The sequence below is a fragment of the Hyaena hyaena genome, unplaced genomic scaffold (assembly GCF_003009895.1).
Source record: "Hyaena hyaena isolate Hyena2069 unplaced genomic scaffold, ASM300989v1 scaffold_686, whole genome shotgun sequence".
Classification (NCBI taxonomy): Eukaryota; Metazoa; Chordata; class Mammalia; order Carnivora; family Hyaenidae; genus Hyaena; species Hyaena hyaena.
The window spans coordinates 687,923-706,773 of NW_024081319.1; the positions used below are offsets into that span (position 1 = coordinate 687,923).

An 18,851-nucleotide genomic window follows, 5' to 3' on the forward strand; every position below is an offset into this window, starting at 1 on the left:
GGTTAAGCGTCCGACTTTCGCTTAGGTCATGATCTCGCGGTTCGTGGGTTCGAGCCCCGCGTCGGGCTCTGTGCTGACTGCCAGCTCAGAGCCTGGAGCCTGTTTCAGTCTGTGACTCCCTCTCTCTCTGACCCTCTCCTGCTCATGCTGCCTCTCTCTCCTAGAAATAAATAAAAAACATTAAAAAAAATTTAAAAAAAAAGACTACCATTCTGGGGTGCGTGGGGGGCTCAGTCGGTTAAGCGTCCAGCTTTGGCTCAGGACATGATCTCACGGTTCGTGGGTTCAAGCCCCACGTTGGGCTCTGTGCTGACAGCTCAGAGCGTGGAGCCTGCCTGGGATTCTGTGCCTTCGTCTCTCTCTCTCTGCCCCTCCCCTACTTGTAGTCTGCCTCTCTCTCTCTCTCAAAAATAAATAAACGCTTTTTAAAAAAAGACTACCATTCCACTCATTTATTAAATCACTGGTAAACTACAAAATCCTACTTCACAAGACTGAATTGTTGATCAAAGTGTGAAGTATTTTCCAGATATTCCAGAAATGCCCCCAGCACCATATGAGAGAGAGAGAGAGAGAGAGAGAGAAACAGGAAGCAGAATTTCATAAGCAAACCAAGATACCTGGCAAACTATGAAGTATAAGACATACTTATGTCTTATACATAAGAAATGGTTGGGTTTCCTGTTGTTTTAAGAAATCATTCTTAAAAACATAGTAACAGAGTACTCTACAAATGTAACATAGTTTTATGTATTTTTAAAAATGAGGCAGTCATTCTTGGGTTCAATCAATGAGCACCCAGATTTGAGGCTCTAAAGGAGAACATCTAAGAGACATAATTTCACCCCTCCTTGGCTGTGATACTTGTATCTTTGGGTATCCATGGCAACTAGCAAATGCCTAACATTCACCAGGACTATAAATGAATGCTATTGAGTGTTTAGAAAATATAAGCAAACTATATAATGTTGCTCTGTGGATTTAAATCCATATAAAAGCATCTGTGATGAAAATGTAACAACTTCATAAATTTGATTATAGATCCAATTTTTGTATAAATATTTCAAAACTGGGATACAATCTCTTAAAATGTGATATCACATTTGATTTAAGGACAGAGGTAATCAAGCCTCTTTATCTAGTAATACAATATCGAATGATAATCTCACATAAATTTATTTATTCCCTGTCTGTGCTTAACACATGTAGCAGGAGGCTTACACAGACACCTTGACGCTATCTCAGCTCTGCCAGAAGAATCCTCATGATCATAAAGGGAATAAAGGCATTTTACATACAAAACAAAAAATATGGGTATAAATTATCTGTTTCTGTATAAACATTGCCTTTTCTCACATAAAATCTCTTTATCCTAAAAATTATCAGTGAAGTATAATTGACACATAAGATTATATTAGTTTTAGGAAAACAATATAATGATTCAACACTTGTCTACATTATGAAATGATTACCACAAAAGTCTAGTGAACATCTATCAACAAACATAAATTTTTTCCCCTTGTGATGGGAACTCTTAAGATTTCCTTTCTTGGCATCTTTCAAATTGTTAATACAATATTACTGACTAAAGTCACATACTGTATATTATGCCCCGGTGACATATTTACTTATAATTGGAAGGTTGTACACCCTGATCCCTTCCCCCATTTTCTCTACCACCAAAACCCCTCCCTCTAGCAACTACCCATCTGTTCTCTGTGTCTATGAACTTTGTTTTGTTTTCTTATTTTGTTCTTTTTAGAGTCTACATGTAGGTGAAATCATACAGGATCTGTCTTTTTCTGTCAGAATTATTTCATTCAACAAAATACACTCAAGATCTATCCATGCTATTGCAAATGATAAGATTTCCTTCTTTTTGATGGTTCAGTAATATTCCTATGTGTGTGTGTATATACTTATATATACACACATACATGCCACATCTTTATCTATTCATCTAGATGGACACTTAGGTTACTTGCATACCTTGGCTATTGTCAATAGTGCTGCGATGGATAGAGGGGCACGTATAGCTTTTCAAATTAGTGTTTTCATTTTCTTCTGATAAATACCCAGAGGTAGAATTGCTATATTTGATAACAGTTCTATTTTAAATTTTTTTAGGAAACTCCATACTGTTTCCTCAGTAGCTACACCAATTTACACTATAACAGTGCAGGCAGGTTCCTTTTTTTCCACATCCTCACCAACACTCGCTGTTTCTTGCCCTTTTGACACTAGCCATTCTGAGAGGTGTGAAGTGATATCTCACTGTGGCTTTAATTTACATTCCCCTGATGATGAGTGATGTTCAGCATCTTTTCGTGCGCCTCTTGGCTATCTGTATATCTTCTTTGGAAAAATGCCTGTTCAGATCCTCTGCCCATTTTTAATTGGATCATTTGTGTTTTTGTTGTTAACTTGTTTTTTATACATTTTCAATATTAACCCCTTATTGGATTTATCATTTGCAAATATCTTCTCCCATTTAGTAAGCTGCCTTGTCATTTTGTTGATGGTTTCCTTCTCTATGCAGAAGCTTTTTAGCTTGATGTCATCCCATTTCTTTATTTTGCTTTTGTTGCCATTGCCTTTGGAGTCTGATCCAAAAAAAAGTATCACCGAGACCAACATCAAGGAGGTTACTGCCTATGGTTTCTGGTCTTACATTCAGGTCTTTAACCTATTTTGAGCTAATTTTGGGGTATGGTGTAAGATACTGTCCAGTTTTCCTTCCTTCCTTCCTTCCTTCCTTCCTTCCTTCCTTCCTTCCTTCCTTCCTTCCCTCCCTCCCTCCCTCCCTCCCTCCCTCCTTCCTTCCTCCTTCCTTCCTTACTTCTTTCTTTCGTTCTTTCTNCTTCTTTCTTTCGTTCTTTCTTTCTCTCTCTCTCTTTCTTCTTTCCTTCCTTCCTTCCTTCCTTCCTCTCACTTTTTCTTTCCTTTTTTGCATTTGGATGTCCAGTTTTCCAAAATTCCATTCATTGCAGAGACTATCCTTTCCCCATTGAATATTCTTGCCTCCTTTGTCATAAATTAATCAACCATATATGTATGCGCTTATTTCTGGGCTTTCAATTCTGTTCAGGTGACCTATGCCAATACTATACTGTTCTGATTACTCTAGCTTTGTAATATAGCTTGAAATCAGGAGGTAAGTATAATGCTTCCAGCTTTATTCCTTCTCAAAATTGCTTTGGCTATTCAGAATCTTTTGTGGTTCTTTACAACTTTTAGGATCATTTGTGCTAATTCTGTGAAAAAGGCCACTGGAATTTTTACAGGGATTACATTGAATCTGGAGATTTCTTTGGGTAATATGGACATTTTTAACAATATTAAATCTTACAAACAATGAATACAGAATACCCTTCTATTTGTAGATTTTTCAGTTTCTTTCATCAATGTCTTATAGGTTCTAGTGTACAGATGTTGCACATTCTGGGTTGAATTTATCCCCAGGTATTTTATTCTTTTTGATGCAGTTGTAATGAGACTGTTTCCTTAATTTCTCTTTTGGAGAGTCTGTTATTGGTGTATAAAAATGCAACAGATTTTTGTATATTGATTACGTACCCTGCAACTTAGTTTATTACTAATCATAGTTTTTGGTGGTCTTTAGGGTTTTTTGTATATAAAATGTCCTCAGCAAATGATGACAGCTTTTCTTCCTTTCCAATTTGGATGGTTTTTATTTTAAAATGTTACTTTTAATTTAGAAATCTGAAGAATTTTAGACTCTCTTCGAAATGATTTGATGCGAGGCTTTGTGACTGATAATAAGATGTTATGCATGCACGTGTTTTTGAGCAAACATGTGAAAGAACATTTTTGTTCCCAGGAAAGTTCACAACAACACAACATCTTGTGCGAGTATACCACGGAGGACAGGGAGGAACTATTTGTCTTTTAACAATATAATGATGAATGAACAAATGTTCCTGGCTATAAAGTGTAAGTGTACACAAGATGATCAAATTGGCTTCTGATGAAAGAGATAGCTATTCAAATAACCAATATATTATTCAATATCCAAATGTCAAATATATGTAACTTTTTAAAACACAAAAGAACTAGCCTATGGGTAATATTTTTCTTTTGCCACACTAAAAGAAATGTAGTTTTACAAAGCTGTTAAAGATTTACTGTCTTAAAAAAAATTGAGAAGTCAGACTTTTTTCTCATTAAAAAAGCATGAATAATACAAAAATGATTCCTTAGGTGTATGTTACCTTTCAAGTCTTTCTTTAGTTTTCTGAGATCTTTTTGAAAATCTTCAAACTTCATCTGCGAGGCCTGAAACAAGTCCTGGGGTTCTGGCAGTGGAAAAACACACTGTTCTTTTCCAGCATCCTGATTAGCAAAAAACACAAAATTGTAAAGCAAATCAGGGTCAGTATAAATAAGAACAATATAATAATGGCAACGACAAAACAAAAAACACTGCCAAATCACTCAACAGTAAACAGTAACAAAACATCTCTGTAAACAGTGTCTTACCTCGTCAAAATTTCGAAGATAGTAGGAAACAATGTACGACAACAGGCTTCTGCTGTTGTCCTAGGCAGAAAGACAAAAGTAAGTAAAATGATAGTTTTTAAATATCAGAGCATCAAATAAATTAGATTCCAGGAAACCAATATATGTACGCGAACGTTTAGAATAAGATGTGACATCCTGTATTTCAAAGCACCGCGGCCACTACATCTAAGGAATTCAACGGCAAGAAGATCTGCTTTTCCCCAGGGTTCTGATCTAAGCACCAAGTGGAAGCTCACTGTTTAAGGACGGGGTCTCAGTGGTGAATACTCTCCTGTCTTACCCTCTCTGATCAGAACTTTCATTCATTCATTCTCGTGCTTTATTTTTAAAAGGTATAACTACTACCTTCACTGAAACGATTAAACATTTTGCCCGCATTTCCCTACCTCTTCTGGACCAGCAGGTATCACTGCAACAGTACATTTGACTGAGGTTTGTTAGCAGGGAGATTAAGAAAATAAAGTTAAGTATTATTTCAAGTAAGCAGGAGCTTTAAAAGTGCAAATTCAAGGGGCGCCTGGGTGGCTCAGTTGGTTAAGCATCTGACTTCGGCTCAGGTCATGATCTCGTAGTTCTTGAGTTCAAGCCCCACTTCAGCCTCTGTGCTGACAGCTGCCTGGAGCCTGTTTCAGATTCTGTGTCTCCCTCTCTCTCTGCCCCTCCCTTGCTTGTGCTCTGTGTCTATGTCTGTGTCTAAAAGTGCAAATACATATTATAAATGGCTATGTAAGCACCTGAGATTGTGGGATTAATATACAGGCAGCTATAAACAATGCAACCTGTATACTTCCATAGAATAATGTAGAAATGTTTCTATTCTAACAGTCTTCAAAGAATAGCTTTTTACCTTCTTTCTGGCACATTTAAAGGCATTCAGTTCACGATGTCTTTATAGTTTTTAAAAATATGTATTTTATATGTACTTTAAAATATGACAAACAACATTCCCTGAAATCTTCAATCTAACCCATTATTTTCCCTCTATTATAAAAAGAAATAGGCTTTAATAATTTAGTTTGACATATAGATAATACAGTGTTTAGAGACTTCACTGTAATATACAGTAATCATAATATAATAATAATATATTGTGCCGTAATATATTGCAATAGTAAAAGCAATGTATTTTTTAGGAACACCATTTGCTTGCTAATAATTTAAGCAACTTTCCTTTCTCTTTCCTAACATATTTCAAAGAAATGGTTAGCACTTCTTGAATGAATTAACAAAACATTTATTAACTGCCTGCTATAGGCGAGCTGAGGGAAAATTCTGAGTGATCTGAGTAGTAGCTCTGTCCATGCAGGTCCACAAACAGTACTAAGAAATAGACACAGTTATATTCATTTTATAGAGCAAGAACCAAATCAGGAAGACCTGTCTAACTCTTATGAGAATGCAAATGAGATTATAAAAAAAAAACCTCGCTTCTTGATTTTATTACGTAATTTTTATCTAGGTTAGTCCTTAATTATTTAAATTAATAACATTATACTTACAGGGGGATTGAATAAGATATACCAACCAATAAAGAAACAGAAAATCCTTTATTCATATGTAATTATGAAAATCAGAATCTATTTCAGATCAACTTTTATAAGTTAAATATTATGTTGATGATATTTATATTCCAGTATTATTTGCAAAAGTTACTTGTTTCAACTCAACAATCAGTTGTTAAGAACTATTCAATGCTTCGAAGAGAGCTTTTGCTTTAGAACAAATGTGATTTATCATGTTGACATATTGGAGGTTCCTATGAAAACTTGTGCCATACTAATATACTAGCTTCTGAACAAATATACCCATAAAAACCGCAAAAATTATATGTTGCTGGTATTCCAAGAAAGGGCTATGCTTTATTCAATTTTGGAAAAGTAATAACCGATATTTCACAGAACTCAGTGAAAGAATGTTACATAAATATACGAGTGTACGTATGAATGAATGAACAGATGAGTTGTTGACCAGCCGAAACAACAACAACAAAGTATTTCTTATGAGGAAGACACAAGTTGAGCCTTGAACAACATGGGTTTGAACTGTGTGGGCCACTTACACGGAGATTTTTGTCAACAAGTACAGTATAATACTGGAAATGTAGTTTCTCTTCCTTCTGGTTTTCTTAAAAATATTTTCTCTAGCTTACTTTAATGTAAGAATACAGTATATGTTACCTATAACATATGAAATAGGTATCAATCGGTGAATGTTGTGGGCTGTTAGTAGTCAAGTCTTGGGAGAGTCGCAAGTTATGTGTGGCTTTTCAACTGAGCAGAAGGTCAGTGCCCTAAGCTCCACATCATTCAAGTGTCAACTATATTCACTATCTAGGAAGAACAATTCTACTATTTCCATTCCTATGAGCCAACTATTTATTTAAACTTAATATTTTAAAATATTTTCAATGTTTATTTATTTTTAAGAGAGAAAGAGACAGAGTGTGAGCGGGGGAGGGACAGAGAGAGAGACACACAGAATCTGAAGCTCCAGGCTCTGAGCTGTCAGCACAGAGCCCAGTGCAGGGCTCGAACTCACAAACTTTGAGACATGATTTGAGCCGAAGGCAGACTCTTAACGGACTAAGCCACTCAGCCACCCCTTAAACTTAGTATTTTTAAAACATGTCTGGGGCGTCTGGGTGGCTCAGTCAGACTCTGTGTCTCCCTCTCTCTCTGCCCCTCCCCTGCTCACGCTCTGTCTCTCTGTCTCTCAAAAATAAAGAAGTGTTAAAAACTTTAAAATAAAATAAAATAAAAACATGTCCATAATTTCCTTTATGTTCTGTAGAGAGATTCTATCAGAGAACTAGAATTCTGTTATTTTCTAAGTTTGCATTCTCAAACATTAACTCTAAGTTGTTTCCCTAATCTTATATTTTTACTGGCGCTGTCATAATCTCTTAGTTGTTAATGTTAAACAAATACAAGTATAGAAGTAGGATCAAAAAGTAATTAGTCCTGCAAAAGGGCTTAGGCATTCCCACATATGCCAGTATCAAGGGGAATGTGATATGTAGAAAAACAAAATCATCTCTTACATTTTATTTAAAGTCTACTTTCACTCATCTTTGTTTTGTTTTTAAAATACAAGCCTATTGGCCTCCATTACTTAACACAGAAGAGAAGAATAGTACTGTCTAATTTATGAAAATTAATTAGTCCTCAGACTTCAAAAGGATAAATTTTAGTAGACATGGTAATGATAGAGTGAAAAAATAATTATTTTTATTCTCTACTCAATTATTCATTAAACATAGGATTCCCACTCACTCACTTGAGGAAACATTCACAAAATCATAAACATATGATGGCCGTATACTTTTACCTCGCTCACAACATAAAGACATTTTTGATCTCGGAAAATAAACATTTATTACAACATGTTTACAGTCAAACTTATTACTAAACAAACCTTCTAATCCTCAATTTGCCTACATTCATTCATAGCAAATACTTACACTGCTTTTGACATCTTTCAGCTTCGGAAGAATGTCTAATCCAAAGCCATCTGCCTGTCCTCGAGTCTTATTTCCACCATTCATGTAGTTCCCAAAAGCAAGAACCAAACCCAGAATCTGCATAACCCCTGGGCCACTTTTTAATGTCTGTAAAATAGGGTAGAGAACGGTTTATCTCTTAGACAGAGTCTTCTTTGAATTATCTTTTGTCAGTGGCAGATATTCTTATCAAAATAATAATTCTGGGTCACATCTAAACTGTATCATTGCACATTATCAGGATATTTTAAGAGTAGTGTCTCCAAAGTTAACTATGTTTTTTTAATTTAAATTTTAGTTAACATACAGCGCAATATTAGTTTCAGGAGTAGAATTCAGTGATTCATCGCTTACGTGTAATATCCAGTGCTCATCACCAAGTGTCCTCCTTACTACCCATCACCTTATCTAGCCCATCCCCCACCCATTTCCCTCCTTCAACCCATAGTTTGTTCTCTATCATTGAGAGCCTCTTGTAGCTTGTTTCCCTCTCTTCTCCTCACCCCGCACCCCTTCCCATCTGGTCCTCCATTTTGTTTCTTAAATTCTATATATGAGTAAAACCATATGGTACTTGTCTTTTTCTGATTGACTTATCTCACTTAGCATAATGCATTCTAGCTCCATCCACTTCATCACAAATGGTAAGATCTCATTCTTTTTGATGCCTGAGTATTATTCCATTATATATAGACATATATACATATATATATATATAAAATCTTCTTTATCCATTCATCATCCATTCTTTATTCATTATATATACATATATATACATATCTACATATGTATATATAATCTTCTTTATCCATTCTTTATTCATTATATATACATATATATACATATGTATTTATAATCTTCTTTATCCATTCATCAGTCGACAGACATTTGTGCTCTCTCCATAGTTTGGCTATCTTTAGTACCTCTTCAAATCTGTATTTTTGGGTAAATACTTAACAGTGCAAGTGCTGGATTGTAGGATAGTTTTATTTTTAGTTTACTCAAAGTTAACTTTAAGAAGTTGTACCACCTACGAGATTCAGGTACACATTTGTAAACTGAGAGGTACCATTCGGAGCCATTTCTATGATGCAACTGCATGGAAAACATAAGGCTGTAATATGAGAACTACCAGAAAAGAATGGCATTGCCATCACCCTAATTGTACCTACAATTCAAATGTTTGGCATAAATTGTGGGAAACCAAAACACAGTTTTATAGGTTAATTTCCAAATTTAGATTTAGCCCTGAAAAGCTCACACTCACTTCTTCCAAAACATGAAGCTTAGCTGGAATTTGCACATATTCTTTCCTCTGAAAATGTGTCTTTAATAACATCTTACTACTTTTCAAAATGATTTACCAGAATGAATGGTACTATTGATTTTTGACAAATTGTTTTAAATGCTAATATTGGTCATTTCTGCCAAACATTTATTCTTTGTTTTCTGAAGACTATTCGTCTTCTATTGAGTCATACAGCTGTTCCTAAATCATTTGGATGGAATCATTAACAATCTGTAGAAGGCCCCTTCCAAAACCAAAGGAAAATAAATAAAATGCCTTCAGATCACATTTAATCTGAAGTCTAATGAAGGAAAGGACCAGGGAAAGTGATTTTGTTTTGGCAAAAGCAGAAGGGACAGCAATTCCCAGACGTGAGGCACAATGAGCACACCGTCTCCAAGTTTTTCTTTGATCTTGAAGCCAATCATGGTGTGTTCTCTTTCGTGGAACTGCTATCCTGCAAACTTATTTGTAAATAAAAGAAAGTAAATAAAAGAAAACAGTGTATGACTGAACACAATTAAATATCAGGACCCGATCGTCACTCTCTATAGACTGCAACCCACCTCACACAACTTCTGTAGCAACTCCAGTTTGCGACGAATTGAGCAAATGCTTTCTGAAAACGTAGACTGGAACAGGATACAAAAGACTCGCTCTGAAAAGTTGGGGATCAGTGACAGTTCATAAAGGAACCTAAGGGAATGAACCCAAGTGAAGAAGAGAGATATAAGTCATATAAACAGATGTTTATCCCCATATTTCTCATGACAATTCTGTACAGAAGATGCTACATTTTCCAAACGGAAAGAGGCTGCCACATCCCCGCTGCCCCCAGCGAGGTCCCGAGGTGTTCTTACTGTTCAGGTTTGTCCAGAGACTTGGCATTTTCCTTGTCTTTAGAGGATCGGCCGTGTTTCTCAATTTTTTCCAGTTCATCTGACTGTGCTCTCTGGAAAAAAGAATGCCAGGCAGTTATTGAAAACCTTATGAAATGAATCCCTTAGATTATGATAATCTTAACACAGCAAAACTCTATATATTTCCATATTTCTTAGCATCTGTTTGCAGTAAAGCTTGACTTAATTCATGAAGGCATTTTAAAGTGTAAATATGTTTAATGCAAACCAGATCGCCTCCAAACCTTCCAAATAATGTTACTGGCTATTAGTGATCTGCAAAACATTTATTTACTTAAGCATGCTTTAAAATAATACAGTTTTCCTCTCTTGTTTTAGGATGTTTGGTAATACTCTTTAGAATACAAGAATTTCATTTTAAAGTGGGTATGTCTTATTTAGAAGTCAATCAAGATAAATTTGGAAGTAATTTGGTCATAATGTTATAAGACTTCTAAAGAAAAAAAGTACATATTCAACCACTGCAATCCTTGTTTATGGCTTTTTTTAGGGGAAAAATACAATTGAATTATTAAGTTCTAGAACAAAAATAAAAGGTTGATTTTTCTGCTGAATTTTCTTTTTGACACAAAATGTGGCTTTCGGCTTCTTTTCTTCCAAAATATCTTCTTTTATCATTTATAATTACAAGCTAAAATTCGGTCATCCTAAATTTGTTTCTTTGTAGGAAAGTTTCTTCTGCATTTTTCATATATGGTAGAAGATTTTACAGATGGAGAAATATGCATCTATTCTCCTTTATGAAAATTTTGGATGCTTTATATTTGTGGTCTTATCTTTATTTTATAGCTCATAAAGATGTTTCAAGACAGCCAAATACAGTATTTCATTGCATTAAGAAGTGTGAGTAGACTCCCATATCCTGAATTTGAGTCTAATCCTCAGATCTTAAAATAATTATTTTAATTATTATTTTTTGTTTAAATATTAAAGCAGTTTAGCCAAGAACTACTGTATGAGACAGAATCTGATAGGTCTATAGAAACTAAAGATTTCATCTGAAACCCAGCTATATTCTTTTTTTATTCACTGATTGTTTTGAAATGCAGGTTTTCAAGTGATGGTATTAACTAGCAAAGACTAGTTCCTCAAAGGAAGCTTCATTTTTTATTTTTTAAAACAGTTCATTTCTTATTTTAGTTACTTATTTTTAATTAAGTTCTATGCCCAATGTGGGGCCTGAACTTACAACCCAGAGATCAAGAGTCACATGTTCTACCGACTGAGCCAGCCAGGTGCCCTCACATGAAGCTTCTTTAAACAGGGGAAGAGGATTTGATGACAGATCAGTAGATCTTCTGAGGGTTTGTATTGAAAATAAATTTTGCTTTCGAAATCCAATGCAACAAAAGATCCAAAGAAGTAAAAGGCATGCATTTAATGCAAATATCCAAAGCTACTCCAAAGTTTTAGAACCTGCTTCTAGAATTTCAACTGCATAGTAGTTTCAACTGCTTTTTTCCACCAGTTTATTGTGATCTGGCCCAAGAATTTTAGGGAAGTAAATACCACTTACCGTAATTACTGCCAAGAAGCCAGCCCCACTGATCCCATACCACTTAAAACCAAGTAACAAGATGGCTTTTAATAATGACCATGCTCATCTTTCTGGCAAATAACTATACTTATTGCCCAGGGCACTATTATAAAAGAATATTAAAATTCAGAATACTGACAAAACAGGGCTCTTTTAAGACATGGAGGTCTGCACCAAAATACACCCTAGAAAGGGTTCCAGTCCCTATAATCTCTCTATTCTTTTCTTTTTATTTAAATTTTAGTTAATATACATTGCAATATTGGTTTCAGGAGTAGAATTCCGTGATTCATCACTGACATGCAGCACCCAGTGCTCATCAAGCAAGTGCTTTCCTTAATGCCCACCACCCATCTAGCCCACCTCCTATCCACCTCCCTCTGCCAACCCTCAGCTTGTTCTCTATCATTAGGAGTCTCTTAGGGTTTGTTTCTCTCTCTTCTCTTTTTCCTCCCTTCCCATATGTTCATCGGTTTTGTTTCTTTAATTCCACATATGAGTGAAATCATATGATATTTGTCTGTCTCTGATTGACTTATTTCGCTTAGCAGAGCAGAAAATTAGTCTGCTGTCTTCAAACTCAACCACATTCAATACCCAAACTTCAACGGGGGTGGGAGGGGGGTGATTCATCTTGCTACAATCTGACGAAGTAATTATTGTTTGTTGGTTTAATTTTTGTTTTTAGAACCTTAGATAACCTGACATAGGCTCAACCTAGTTGAGTGCTGGTATGAAGAGGTGAATGATTAGAAGCTGACTCCATGGACTCTGTAAATTTCTGTGGCCTTTAAATAAAAACACATAAAATCTCAACAAACAACTATAAGAGGAAAAGATGGCTAAGGTAAACCATGATAATAATTAAATATTGAAGAGAAGGATAGAATTCCCCAACGTCTTGAGAATAAAGTGAGTTTGTGGCAAAACTATAGTTATTCCCCAAATTATTCAGTACACATGGATTACAAATGGCATAGTCCTTTATACTTAATACTCTCTTAGACCATTTCTGCTGACTTCAGAAATAAAAGTTGCCTGGGGTTGTGACAGTGCTGCTTTATGGATGATAAAAGGAAATAATGCCACTCTATTCCATACCATATCGGGCCCCTGGGCTCTCTAAACAATAGATATTGATCAGAGGCCAAACAGGAGTTTCAGGCAAGGCTTTATTGGGGCTTATGCTCGGGACCAAAGGAAGACAGCACCAAAGAAGAGTGTCCTCCTGCCAATTCCTGGAGGAGAGGTCAGCGAGAACATTTTAAAGAAACTCAGGCAGGAAAAGGGTGACATCTAACCACGCAGAGGTGGGAACTTATTAGCACCTGTGCGATTAAAGGTCATGCTTCTTCATGCATCATATATATAGTTACCCTGTTAAGTCTCCACCCCTGGGCATGATTTTTAGTGTTATAATCAAGTAAAAAGTTAGTGAATAGTCAGTGCTGGGGTCTATCTTGCCACACACTGCTTTGGTCTGCTCTTGCCCAGTCTCTGTGGTGAGCACCCTCCCTCCACATTCCTGCAAGATGTGCTGCTACTCAAGAAACTAAGTTTCAGCATTTTTTTCTTATGGAGGCAGCCAAGGAACACTGGATTCTGCAGTCAGGGTTGAGGGGACCGGAGTACAGTCTTTGCTCTGTCTCATATCCACCCCCACCAAAACTCCCTTCTTCTTCCCCATGTTAAGCAACACAGAACTTCCAAATGCCGGCATATGTTACTTTCTGGTATTTAAAAAAAGACAATTTAAAAAAAAAAAATCACTGCCCATCTTATCAAAAAAGTCTTAATTAGAGCAAAGCCACCAAACTTATGGAGGCAGACATAAAATTTCCAAAATTCCAATGTTACTTCAGAGCTTGAATGTTATCGTTGGCAACAAACACCAATGTTATCCTTAAAGAATCGCTTAACTGTGTTCATTTTCAGGAAAATGTCTACCAAATGCCAATGTATTAATAATCACAGTTTGCCATCTGGATCTTCAAATAGAGATGGCGTCCAATGAACAAGGGCTACCTTAATTCACAATAAGTACTTTTAATCAAAGGAACTGTTGTACTTTGCAGCCCAGCAGAAATGCTTTATGTGTACTTTCTGTTTGTCACACGGAGTATTAAAAACACATATACTCAAGAGTTGAGTTTTAATAAATGTTCACTGTTCATTAAGGACACTAAATAAAGCTAGCTTTTGTTCCCCATGCAAGTGCATGGCAGTGAAGAATTACAAGGACAAACCGATTCAAGTGGAGGTGTCAGAATGTTTACCTTTCATTGCTTTTGACCCATCAGTACAAACATTTGTCAAAAAAAAAATCTTAGTGTTATTATGAAAGTCATTTTTATATTGTAGACCCCCTTGGAAAAAATGCAGAAGCCCTGGGCACCCATGGGGCAGACTTTGGGAACTGACGTTTGGTAAAACTTTCCTATGAAACTGATGATTAAATTATCATCGGCATTCACAAGACTCAAACACCTCCCGAAACAAAAATCCATTGTCTCTCTCAACTAACTGATCATTATATCTTTAAAAAACACTGTCCAAAACCAAACCAAAACAAAAGCATTGCTTCATAATATTAAACAAAAATATTTCCTCCACTTTCAGACATTAATTCTTGGTCTACTCTCTGGGGTCAATTGCAAATGTCTTTCAAATATTTGGGAAAGCTACATTTTTCTTCCTTTGTCTTCTATGCTAAGTACTTTGGTTATTTACAATTTATATGATATAAATGTGAGCCTACCATGATCATAGTTGCTGTTTATGTTTCTGATGACTTACAAATGACACACAATGGAGCATCATGCCACTCTCGCATGGTATAGTCTGAGTCTCAAGTCCATCATTCCAGAAAGACCAATGCTGTTACTACAGCTTGAAATTAAGAACAATATTTGGAGGAGCCCTATATCCTTTAAGTTATCAGTAGCCTAAAATTGTTTCATGTTTATAGGCTCTCTGTCTCTCTTGTTCTGTATTGGTGAAACTGATTATTTTGGACTCAGGCATAACAACACATTTGCTTTTTTGGAGTTTTTTTTTTTTTTCTTATAAACAATCAACTATTCTAAGATTTTATAGCTTGAGGTCACAATTTTGTCATCCTATGGAGCAAAAACCACTTTGGGCTAGGGTAGCATGAACTTCAGAAAAAAGACCCCTGTTTTGAAGAATATGCTGGCTCTAGATAGATGGAGAGCTAATCTCATTGATTCGCCTCTAAATTTGCTCTGCTTCTTGTACTCGCAGTCGCTGTTGAAGGCACAGGCATCCACCCAATCACTTACACCACCACACCAGATCGTCTACCTGGAATATACATCATTCACTTTGGCTTGTTGCTTGACTTGGTTAGAAATGACCTCCTCTGGAAAGCCTGCCTCAATCACCTTGATCTCTATTACAATTATTCTCTTTCCCAAGTGATAACACAAAATCTTATATTTGCTTTATTTTATGCTATGCTTATCACACCATCTTACCGGTGATATAAATATATGCCTACACCTTCTATTGACTAGAGCTTTTTGAGGAAAAGGGCCATGTCTTAGGTATCTCTATGGTCCTAGTAACTAGTATGGTTTACGGTATATAGTTAACAGTCAATAATACTTTTTTAAACACTGAAAAATTATGACAGTAATTGAACATGACAAAAGAAGCCCTCTGAGTCATGGAGAAGAGACAGGAAAAAAGAGAGGATATTGACAGAACAATATAAGAACTATTGAGGACATAATGATATGCAGATGATTCCAGCTGTTTATCGTCATCGTAAGAGTATAATGAGGGCTCCTATGCAGTCATTTGAACTCCAAAATCGATACTGTGCACGCATGAAACAGAATTAGTCATTTCAAATGCTAGTGCACAAATAGGTAAATAAAAAAATAAAAATAACGCTATGCCTGGATAGAGTACATATGAATTCACCCATCCATACATTCACTCAACACAATTCTCTTGTGTACCTATAAGCAGAGGTACTTAAGTGTGTAAAGGTGCAAGAAGCAGGAGTAAAACATAACAGGGTTTTAAGCAATGTTAAATCAACTCAGCAAGACTCTGCCATTCACTAACATACCATAACCAACTGTTTCCTGCCCACCATCTTGCCTTGCTCTTGCAAAACATGAAGGACTGAGCAAAAGTCTGTTATCCTCTATCTGCTAAGCCCCCAAATTATTGTTCTTAATAGCAACCACACAACTGATGTCAAACTAGCGGTTATAAATTTGTACCAGATTAATCCACAGGTCATCTGGACACTTTTGGCTTTGTTTGGCCTTCAAAGTAAATTTAGTGTCAAGTGTTCTTCTCTGGTCCACTAGTATGAGGTAATCATCAAGGTCAAATTTTTTAAAGAAATGAATTTTAGGGATTCATTCATCCATTCACTTAAAGGCCTAGTGTTTACCAGCATTATAGCAGGCACAGGGAACGAAAAGGTATATATGTTAGGCTTCAGGTTCAAGCAAAATCCTATATCATGCACCAAGTTGCTCATCACATCACTCTTATTTGTTAACCCTTCTGTAGTGATCTCTTCCACTGCTTTTTAAAACTATATATGACTCACCATATATGAAGAGGATGCCACTGGTCCACTACCATACCAATGGTGATTTCCTGAAGTATGTTCATTCCTCATTATGGCCAAAGCCATGGGCAACACGGCCAAACCCCTATACATCAGTTAATAACACGAAGGAATTGCCAAGCTCCTGACGTTCGAATCAGAAAACTTACCTCTTCCAGTCCCACTCACTTCCATGATTAAATCGCTTCAGTCTCTTTCTTTGCACACTGCTTCCCACAGCCACCCAGTTACCTGCATATTTGTACCAGAACATCCTTTTCTCGAGAGTTACTGTGTTTGCCAATACGGAAATGGACCGCAGCTGCTGCTAAGCTGGATGGTTTTATCAGTTACCAAAGATTCATCACACTTAAAACCCAGAAACAATTCTTCACGCAACCACCGGCCTTTAAAATGCACCCAGATGACAGGCTATCATCACTGATTTCACCATATATACTGACCTCCAGTATCCCTGACCCAGACACCCCCTTAAGCTGAAACCTCCTATTCCAACTTCTACAGAGAGGAAGACATTGAGGAGCGAGGCGTGGGGAGGGAGGCAGGAACACCGAGATCAGCTGGTGCGCATTTCCACTGTAGGTACTTCTGTCCACTGCCTGCTGTTTCTCAGTGTTCCAGAAAACACAAACTTAGATTCCTGAGACTCACTAGGAATTGTTGTACACTATGCCCATTTTTCAGATTCACATACTACCTACTCTTAGAAGTTATATTGTTGAAAAATTGTGTCAGTAGTGATCCTCGTACTTAATTGATCACAAAATGTGCGCACACGTGTGTGAGAGACAGACAGACAGAGAGACAGAAAATGACAGACACACTCCCAAAGGGCTGGTGTTCTAGTCTAGAAAGTGGAAACACCGTCCCAGCCAAACCACCATTTCCTTTATTCGGTTTCTTCCAATATTCATAGTGAAGCTAACGCTAATCTTCAAATCTTGACTTTTTTCCTCAAACCACCTCTATAACTTTTATGTTTCCTAGGTGATTTTTGCCTCCTAATATTGTTCCCTTTGATTATATCACATCGTCTTTTCCTAGACTTCTTCCTACCCCTCTGCTTAACCTTCTCGGTCTCCACTTTCAGGCCTGCATCTACTATCCAACCACAATGTGGCAACTACCTTTAGCTCATGTTTTCCCTTATATCCAGACAGGCAATGACTTTCTCAACATATTAACATTACGTTAAATGACTTTCTCAACATAAATGTTAAATCTTAACATTTATGGATATCTCATAAGCGTCTCAGACAAAACAAACAAACAAAAGTCTGCAAATAAACTCATGTATCCTTCCCCCAAACACTCAGTAATCCTGATTCCAGTAAACTAGAAGACTAAGTCACTGGTCAGACAGCTGGGTGGCATGTTGGACGTCTGTCTGTAATTCACTCTTACATACTATGAATCACCAAGGCCTGTCTCCATTCTGGATGCTTTCCTCCTTTCCTAGACCACCACCTCTCCACTCAGCTACCATGACACCCGGCCTGGTCTCTCCATAATCATCTCTGGCTCTATCACGTGTTCTACACAGTGCGCAGTTTTTTAAAGATGCTACTTTCAACTCTTTGAAGGCTAACTGTTATTCTTGGAATAATACCATAGACCTGAAAGTGCCTACGAAGCCACAAAATTCACCCCCATACACCTCACCTCCCTCTGCATCCTATCTCATGCCATGTTCCCACGTGCTGCAGACATTCTGTTCTCCATGGTTTTTCTGCAATTCCTCAAACAGACCACCATTCCTCTTTCAAACGTGCTGTGGATGTAAACAAACAGTGACTGCACCAAGCAAGGATGCATCAAAATTGGATCTTTCATCTACTGCTGTTGAGAATAGAAACTGGAACAACCATTCTTGAAAATAGTTTAGTGGTTTCTTAAAAACGAAACTGGGTGCCTAAATGGCTCAGTCAATTAAGCATTTGACTTTGGCTCAGGTCATGATCTCACATGTATTCAAGCCCCGTGTCGGGCTCTGTGCTGACAGCTCAGAGCCTGGAGCTTGCTTCGGATTCTGTGTCTCCCTCTCTCTCTGCCCCTTCCTCCCTCCTTCCCTCCCTCCCTCTCTCTCTCAAAAATAAATAAAGCATTAAAAAAACACGTAAAAAAACTAAACAGGGGTGCCTGGGTGGCTCAGTCAGTTAAGCAACCAACTTCGGCTCAGGTCATGATCTCACAGTTTGTGAGTTCGAGACCCGCATGGGGCTCTGTGCTGATGGCTCAGAACCTGGAGCCTGCTTCAGATTCTGTGTCTCCCTCTCTCTACTCCTCCCCTGCTCGAGCGCTCTCTCTCTCTCTCTTTCTCAGAAAATAAACATTCAAAAAAAAAACCCTAAACACACGCTTAACATACAAAAAAGTAATCACATTGTTGGGCATTAATTACAAAGAAAAGAAACTTAAATCTACACACAAAAGAACTTAATGTACATGAA

At 36.9% G+C, this 18,851-nt stretch overlaps 1 protein-coding gene across 2 annotated transcripts in view; it reads right to left on the reverse strand.

Annotated features, from left to right (window-relative positions):
• The window catches only part of FMN2 (formin 2), a 367,841-nt gene that overhangs the window by 119,089 nt on the left and 229,901 nt on the right, over nt 1-18,851 (reverse strand). For both annotated transcript variants that reach the window (XM_039217406.1, XM_039217407.1), the window contains 5 exons: nt 10,190-10,281; nt 9,896-10,025; nt 8,003-8,149; nt 4,501-4,560; nt 4,233-4,353 (listed from right to left, as the gene is read on the reverse strand). In XM_039217406.1, coding sequence (XP_039073337.1) covers nt 4,233-4,353; nt 4,501-4,560; nt 8,003-8,149; nt 9,896-10,025; nt 10,190-10,281 — 550 coding nt within the window. The remainder of the gene's footprint in view (nt 1-4,232; nt 4,354-4,500; nt 4,561-8,002; nt 8,150-9,895; nt 10,026-10,189; nt 10,282-18,851) is intronic.